Source organism: Bison bison, unplaced genomic scaffold (assembly GCF_000754665.1).
Source record: "Bison bison bison isolate TAMUID 2011002044 unplaced genomic scaffold, Bison_UMD1.0 scf7180017864291, whole genome shotgun sequence".
Lineage (NCBI taxonomy): Eukaryota > Metazoa > Chordata > Mammalia > Artiodactyla > Bovidae > Bison > Bison bison.
Genome location: NW_011494863.1, coordinates 9,268,742 through 9,277,799, shown reverse-complemented (window position 1 = coordinate 9,277,799; position 9,058 = coordinate 9,268,742). Strand labels below are relative to the sequence as shown.

Sequence of the window (9,058 nt, the reverse complement as noted above, 5' to 3'; positions counted from 1 at the left end):
TTGTCTGGAAAATCCCATGAACGGAGGACCCTGGCAGGCTACTGTCCATGGGATTCTCCAGGCAAGAATACTGGAGTGGGTTGCCATTTCCTTCTCCATGCAGGAAAGTGAAAAGTGAAAGTGAAGTCACTCAGTCGTGTCTGACTCTTAGCGACCCCATGGACTGGAGCCTACCAGGCTCCTCCGTCCATGGGATTTTCCAGGCAAGAGTACTGGAGTGGGGTGCCACTGCCTTCTCTGGCACAACACACTACCCACCATAAATACTGCCAACATCCAGATGGTCACCAGCTCTAAAAGCCATTTGTACTATTTTCAGAAGGCTCTCTTTGAAAGGCTGTATTCACATCAACCCCAAATCTGCTTGCCTGTCTTGGTCTTAGGCTCCAGCCTCTTAAGGACCCACAGAGCACACTGAGCAATTTAAAGAAAACCTTAATGCCTCATGCAGTCTCCTTCTTTCCAGGTTTCCAAGTTTATCTCAATGTAATTTACATAAGTAACATAATAATTGACTGAGTGACTTCAAAGTGATAAATAACCTGCCTTGCATATTTAAAGGCATTGTATTTTTGTTTTATTTTTCAATAAATTTATTTTACTCATAGTTTCAGTCTCCTATCTAAACATCTTATGTTAACAAGTAGAAAACTCTTTAGTAAGTAATATACCTACTGGTTTACAGTCAGCTTTCAAAAGACTAAGGATTCTTCAGCTTGCCCTGGGAGTCTCCCCTCCCTAAATTTTGCCCTGCCTTCCTTCATCTTCCAAAATGTCTTCATTAGAAGCATATGTGATCAGAGCTTTTTTATCCCAATATTAATAAGTATGTCAGATAAAATCCCTTGACACATTACCAGTTATAATTATCTTCAATGGGTTAGCTTAGTGTTGTCTTGGTTACCAGAGTTGAAGTTTTGACAGTCAGAAACTGAGAATGGATTCCCTGTTCAAAAGTAAATTAAGTTTCTTTGATTTGAGGATTTTCCTTTTCCAACCCAAATTTTTGGAGAGAAGGAAATCAAGTTAGGAAGCATTGCAAAGGTGTCAGTAAACTTCCAGGATATTAATTCTGTGTTGCAGGCAGTTGGAAGCCACAATCGATTCTAGAGTCCTTTCATGCTAGCATAATCCTAGAGGTCTAAAGCCCTACTGGGAGCTCCCAGAGTCAGGCTATATCCTGCTTCTCCTGGTTGGCTCTCACATCATTCTCAGGGATACAACAGTGTCAGGTCTTAACAGGCCCAAGAATCATTTTCTCCCAAGGTAAGAAAACTCAACTTGGAAGTACATCCTCAAAAGACTATTAAGTACTACATAAGGTACTGATACTGAGTCCTCTGGGATATTTTGAAACACCATAAGTGCTTATTAAAATCTTTGTGGGTGGGTGGCATTTATCCAACTTTACTTGACAAAAGGTATCATCTGCTGAGCATTATTATTTACCAACCGAGATTCAGAAAAATATATGTGACAGAAAATAAAAATATATTGAGTTCACAGAATAGTGGTAATTCAAAACAATTGAAAGAAAGATAAACTTTACTCACAATATCATTTTGCACATAGCACATTTGTTGACAAACATTATTCCATCAGGACTTTGAAAAGGTTTTTTATCTTGGGAACAGAACAGTTTTCCATTTTTCATCAATGCTTGATATTCACTGCATGTTTCCTTAGAAAAAATATGAAAAAAGCGTTTACAGAAACCTCATCACAGCAAGTTTTACCTTCTAAGAACAGTGTTATTTCATAACCACTACCCTCTTTGTATGGAAGACATTCACCCAACTTGATAATGAATCTGGATTGCCTGTTGGAGATTGAAAATTCACCTAAAAGCATTCATCTAAAACCATTAGCAAAATGGAAAGAACAAGGGACTTGGAGTCAAAAAATCTGAGCCTATATGACAGGGTTCTCATTTATAAGTCCAATAGTCATGGCAAATGAAATTCTCAAAGGCCCACTTATAAGTATACATGCTTCATAAGTTTTGTGTGGATTAAATATCATAAGCATGTAAATTCCTCAAAGAGCGCCTGATACTTTGTAGATATTCAATAATTAGGTTCTCTACCTCACGTCTTCTTCCTGCTTAGTATAGCTGTTGTTGTTGCCACGCTTATTATTGGAATATGCTAACCTCATACATATAAAAATGTCTAATGTCATAGTTCAATAATAATTGTCCTTGAAAGGTATATATAAAGGTTGCTGAGAAGGTTAGAGAGTGAAGGTGAAAGTGAAGTCGTGTCCAATTCTTTGTGACCCCTTGGACTCCAGCCTACCAGGCTCCTCGTCCATGGGATTCTCCAGGCAAAAGTACTGGAGTCGGTTTCCATTTCCTTCTCCAGGGGATCTTCCTGACCCAGGGATCAAACCCAGGTCTCCCACATTGCAGGCAGATGCTTTAACCTCTGAGATACTCAATATATTTAATGAAGGCCGGGTATATGACACTCAATTTTTTTCTAGGAGCTTAGTATTAATGGTGCATTTGCACTACCTAGTAAAGCACTGATTTAAAATATTACACTGCCTATTAGTTTAGGAAATTCACTGGTCTATATTTTGTTTTGTTTTGACTTTGAAAAAAGGCTTCGATATCCTCGTAAAAGAAAACATAAGTAATTAAATCAAGCCTTTGATCCAATGCTGACAAATGCACCTCTTCCAAAGGATTGATTATAGAATTCTACTCAACCTCCTATATCTTTATAGTAATCATTCAGTCAGTCAACAAACACTATGAGGATACTATACTCTTCTAGGTGCCATGGATATAGCAATAAATAAGGCAGAAGGATCCTTGGCCTAAATGGTGTTTACCATCTAATGGACAATGATGTACCTAACCCAGCATCCTACACTTGGGAGGCAGGTGATAGCACTTGCAGAATGAAGAATGATTAATGGTGAAGAAGAATACATAATTTCAGAGACCAGCCCTGGGAAATTTTGCTAAAGGTAACCTACTAAGACATCTCTAAGATTATGATCACCAACCAGTGATTTTATCTGAGTAGCACAACAACAATTTACGGCAGCAGACTGACAACTAGGTCTCTTGAGATCCATGTCTGGTCTCTGATTCTGTAGTATTTTATGCCGATATTGCAAGTTACTGCTTAACTGGCCGGATATAACTGAACCTACAAAGTCCAGATAAAATTCCTGTCATGAAATGAGAGAAGAGCCTGGTGTCTTTGTAATATATATATATTTCTTGTGAGGCAGGTCTTAAAGAACATACTAGAAACAAAAATTCATGAAGAATGAAGCTTTAAATAGTTTCTATTGGTCAACTCTAAAAGAACATTGTCAACGAAAATAATTCCTGAATTGGATTTCTCCAATATCACAATTAGATAAATTCCTAAATCCGAGAAAGACCCTCTTCTCTTATTTTTTTCCCACACAAATGGACAACAGAGTCCCAAAGAATAGGTTTAGAAATTTGTTCACAGTTTGTAATCAGTAAAGATGAAACTCAGTGCTATTTTTCTGAGTTATGAGGTTATCCAGTGTATTCTCTTGGGCAAGAGCAAAAGTCCATAAAAATTGAAAGAAACAGTTGCATATTTCTTTGGGAAAAGTGAAATAGCTTCCCAAAGACCATAATAGAGAAGGTTGAAACAGGAACAGGTCTGGACCACCAGGGGTTCTGAGGTGGGGAGATGACTTCCCTGCAACTGTTTACTCATGATGTAATTTCCAGTCTTTGGCTCAATTTTGTTTGTTGCTCTCCGTGTTTTCTCCACTTATTTCAGAAAAACTGGAGCCCTGTAGGGCCAAGCTCTTTCTGTTTTCTTTCACTGGCTGTGATATCCGTCTCATTGTCTTCCATTGTTCCTCCCCAGGCATCCAAATAAACCCCCAGGAGCTGGTATCACCCCTGCTCTATGTTAAAGAACCAACAAGGTTGATGTGGCTTCGTAATTAACCTTCTGGGATGACAAATGTAAGCATTTAGTAAGGATCCTTGTAGATCACTCTGGTGCTTTTCTGTGCTGCTCTGGCTCATGTTTGTAACATTCAACATGTTTTATGGTACTAGAAAGACCTCGAGCTACCAAACTCGGAAAATAAAAAAATCCAGCATTGTAAGGAAGACCAAATCAATAGTTTTCATTTCTGACAAAATATTCAGACTATGATCTGAATTATTTCCAGATAAATAATCACTTTTCATATTCTTTTTGCTTTTGTCAACATAAGAGGAGGCTAAATTTCTGTTTTTAAAATGCTTTTCAGTGAAATAAGAATTTAACAGTATGAGAAATATCAGTGTAAAATTTGAAGTATGCACTAGAAACTACCATCCATTATCATAGACTCTGAAAAAATAAACATATTTCTTCATGCACAGAGAGATTTACACAATACGCTTTTTTTTGAGTATAAAATATCCAAACAAGCATGCTCTTTGATTATCAAAAATCCAGTCTTTTTTCCTACCCTATCATCCCACTCTACTTATGCAATGGAAGTTTCTGAACCTCTTTAATCAGCAAACTTCAATGAAATAACAGAGACTATAATGGAATTCTCTAGAATATTCCTGTAACAAGTTTCTTTAAAAAAAGTTAACAATAAAATACAGCAAGAGTATTTTAATCATGTTTATGAGTTTTGGTGTAGAAAACAATCTTTGTATTATTTTATTCTTCAAGTGTTCATGATCTTTGAGAGACGTAAATATCTGCTTCATAACCAGAAATATTTTAAATCTGAAATAATGGCGCAGTTGTGCATGCATGTGTGTATGTGTGTGTGTATAATTGGCTCTCTCAATGTGGCTTTCAAATATATTAAAAAATATTTAATTTCTATATAAATTAAACACAGGTGCTTCTGCTCAGTCTGCTGTGAGTTGCAAGTATCTTCATGATTCACTCCCTCTGCATCTTATGCTATCCTTATTCTAAGGCTATCTTCTCAGAGGAAACTTAGTTGACTATTGAGAAGAACTGATACCATTTCCATCCACAGAAATTCCTATCTTCTATCCTTCTAGCACTAATCATTATTTAATGTACTGTATATTTTGCTAAGTTACTTACTACCTTGTCTGTTTTCTTCCCTTACAAGGTAAACTCCATGATGGCAGGATTCTTTTTTTGTTTTTATATTCCTGGCACCTCAAACAGGATCTGACATACAAAAGATGCTCAGTAAATATGTACTGAATGAACTATATACACTGAAAATATACAAGATATAGACAATTCCTTTTTGCATAGTGATCATAAGAAAACTTATTTCAGCTTCCTGTGTGCGTCATGACTTTTTCAGCTGTTAAGCTGAACAAGAGTAATTCACTAATGTGTTTGTTTGTGGAATTGTAAAGCATTCCTTTAGTGTGATAGACAACCTCTTGCCAACCTCTGTTATCATTAATGCATTGACGTGTGTGTGTGTGATTTATGCCTTGATTCATAAAGACCTGTTTCTGTGTTTTTAACAAAGCTATTAGTGCCCATCAGTATAATATGTCTGTATTATTAATATGAAGGTGTTGGTCACAGAACATTTTTCTTCAGGGATCTTGGAATGAATTCAATGAACAGAAAAAGCAGGACTAACCTGATTTACATCTTCACTGGCAGCATCTGGGACAAAAATACAGAAACCAAAGTTAAGGGAATGTACAACATTTAATAAGTAAAATGAACAATCCACTGAGTGTAGTGTCTTGCTTATTTTAACAACAGTATATTTTAAAACCACAAATTGATTTGAACACATTAAAATGCACCATGGCAAGTAAAGTGAGGGCATTGCACCAGCAGTATATACAATAACAAAGACCTCTCATTCATAAAGTGCCAATTTCTTCGAAAAATAATATTCATATACTTTCTGACCCCCTCAAAATATCTAACTTCTTAAAAAATCCTTTCAGAACAAAGTATTGTAGGCTTCTTTTAAAATTATAACACACATATCCAATATATCAATCACAGTTTTAAGGAATAGTGTAGCATAAAGTTTATATCCTATGTACATAAAATTAAATTTTCTGGATTCTGGTAATACTGTCTCCTCGTCACAGCCACAAAATTTAGAGATCTGGTAAATATTATGCCTTGATTCATAAACACCTGTTTCTGTGTTTTTAACAAAGCTATTAGTTCCCATCAGTATAATATGTCTGTATTATTAATATGAAGGTATTGGTCACAGAACATTAAAATTAAAATTACAGACTAATACGCTCTCTCATTAACAGACTATTTTTGGTACCAAGACACTCATTTTAGGAAAGTGGGTATCATTTGTGTATAATAGTCTCCTTACTCTCCATCTCTGAAGTTTCCTTTTAAAATACATAAACACTTCACAGCAAGTGAAGTCTAGGTAATCTGTGTTCCCTTCAAATTCAGATAGCAAAAGCAAAAACCTATCATCTCCTGGCACCCAAAGAAGAAAGACCCTTACCATGTAGAAGAAATACTTTCAATTCATTTAGGATTTGAAAACACAAAAATAAAATTTGTTAGAAAGCATGCTGGTTTAAAACCAGATGATTGAATTTGATTTTTTAATGTTTATATATAAGTAGAGTATTAAAGTATACATATTAAGTACATCTAAGTTTTAAATATCTGTTGTCTACATAACTCATATAATTATGTTTCATGCATTTAATATTCTAAATATGTATAATATATATATAATTCATATCACTATGAACTTATATGTTTGGTGAGGGGAATATGGAGAAGACTCTATTAGCTTTTCAGAATTAATGTTGAATTAATGGAAGAATTTCTGATGGATAAAAATTCAGATTATCTCACACTACATGTCCTTTTTAAAGATACCCTATTTATAAAGTTGCATATGTAATTCTTCAAAACTCTATGTCTGGCAAGATAGTTCAGGGTTTTGTATACACATGCATGTGCACACACACACGCACACACACACACACACACACACTGAGGAGGGAGGAAGGGAGAGAAGTCTCTGCCTAGAGCTTTGGAATGTGTGGCAAGAGGCTTAGATTATAGGCAAATTGCTCACCTTGTATGAGACAAACAGCCAGGGTCAGAAGCATTGGCACTGTGGTTATCTTCATGTTGATGATGATGTAAGTTGGTTACCAGTCTGCTTCTTGCATTGCTCACCAGCTGGTGCTCTAAGACTGAAGCCGTGGAGATGCAGCTCACTTTTATAATATAACTGTGGGTAACACCCACAACAGCCAACACTGCAAAACCAGTTGTTCAAGGTCATGCTAAACTTAATATACCACATCAATTTAGTTTCCATCTTTTAGGATCCTGTCAAGGTGGCAGATTCGCACAAAAGCTATTTCTAAAGTAGTTCTAATGTGTTTTCAAGATACCTGCCCTAGAAGGCAAGAGATTATGTCCAAAACTCAAAGTTTAACACTCCAGAGTCCAATATGAGAACTGAATTTCTCACCAACCCTAGACACATTTCCTCATACACAAACGTGTTTCTAATTCAGCTCCCTTCATAAGTGAGAAGGGAGGGGAAAATAAGGCAGATGGGTTGTCCTACAAGTCAGGTAAAGATTTAAAGACATCTGGAGAAAGCTGCTGCTAGCAAGAGCACCTAGGGTTCCTTTTGCTTCCATCTGCATCTGTCCTAGAGTGTTTCAATTCAGTGTCACAGACTCATATATAAGTTATAAAATGACCCTAAGGGATAACTATCAAAATTCAAACACTGAAGACTTGGGGAAACAGAAACTAACAGAAGAAGCTATGAGTTTCCCAAAAGCGCACCATTGAGATGGAAGAGAAGACCACAATTTCAACATTTTTTCAACTCCATATGCTTTCACCCACTATACATTAGTAAAGGCAGAAAGATGTGAAATTGAAACTTGTGCATAGCTACTCACATTCTCCACCAAAAAAAAAAAAAAAGCTTGCACACAGCTGCTTTTAAAGTTTTTCAATCTGAAAGACATTTTAAATGTGCAAGCTTTATCTGTAGCTAGCCAAACATCATAATCATAAACATTAGAGATGCACGGTTTAACTTTCCACAGTCCATCACTTTCCAAATTACTGTTTGGAAATATTCACTTAAATCAGTTTTAGATTAAGTTTACTCCTGTAATACTTCATTATTTAGTTTCCCAAGAAGTAAAGAAGAAACAAAATATCTAAAAGTATAGATAACTTTTCCAGAGAAAGTATCTTCTCCTTAGTTCCTTCTTCTATTCTATAAGCAATGCCTTTTGTCTACTGGTTTATTTTACTCCATTCAATAAAGCACCTGGAGAATTACGCAAAGGTGACTGAAATCAAAGCCAAATGGTTGGATTCTGGTATTCTATACATTTCCAAATCTATAGAAAGGAAATTTTGGATTCAATGGGATCAAAGCCCTTTTAAAGATTGTTTCAGAAAACTGATCTAAGGCTAGCCAATGCTGAGGTCATGTCAATATTCTGAATATACCATCAAAGCTATAGTGTTTCCTTTTCTTTCTTTCATGAAATAATTTCTTTCCTATAAAATATAATCATTGGTCTCAAAGTCTGTGCTGTATTTCTGTATTTCTTTCCAACAGTTTAGTAAAATTAGTAACCATAGAAAGCAAGTTCAGATTGCATTACTATTACAGATTAGAAAATTGATATCTGTCATAGCTTAATGGAAAGAGAATGGGACAGGGAATCAGAAAATTTTTCTATTTCTGTCTTTGCAACTATACAGTGTAATGGAAATGAACATGGTTTTGGCTCATGGTAAACCTGGGTTCAAATCTTGATCATAAGTTACCAGCCATGTTGCCTTGGGCAAATCACTTATTTTCTTTCAGCCTGTTTCCAAATATGTAAAGCAGGGATAGTAAAACTATACTGTACAATTGTTATAAGAGTTAGAGGTAAATCGTGTGTGTGTGTGTATGTAATGTTCAGGAAAATTCCAAGTACATGTGATAAGCTTTATAGTTGATAGCTGGTCTTGCATTTTCATCTCATTATAATAATGTGGCTTCCTAGGTAATTTCTAAGACTCCAAGAAAAGTCAACATCTCTTAGACGTGGTCCACAATGACA

At 35.7% G+C, this 9,058-nt stretch overlaps 1 protein-coding gene across 1 annotated transcript in view; it reads right to left on the bottom strand.

Annotated features, from left to right (window-relative positions):
* The window catches only part of SPINK5 (serine peptidase inhibitor, Kazal type 5), a 65,079-nt gene extending 57,986 nt beyond the window's left edge, over positions 1 to 7,093 (bottom strand). The window contains exons 1-3 of the mRNA XM_010850482.1: positions 7,039 to 7,093; positions 5,596 to 5,621; positions 1,554 to 1,681 (exon numbers count right to left, since the gene is read on the bottom strand). Coding sequence (XP_010848784.1) covers positions 1,554 to 1,681; positions 5,596 to 5,621; positions 7,039 to 7,093 — 209 coding nt within the window. The remainder of the gene's footprint in view (positions 1 to 1,553; positions 1,682 to 5,595; positions 5,622 to 7,038) is intronic.
* Positions 7,094 to 9,058: the final 1,965 nt, after the last annotated feature.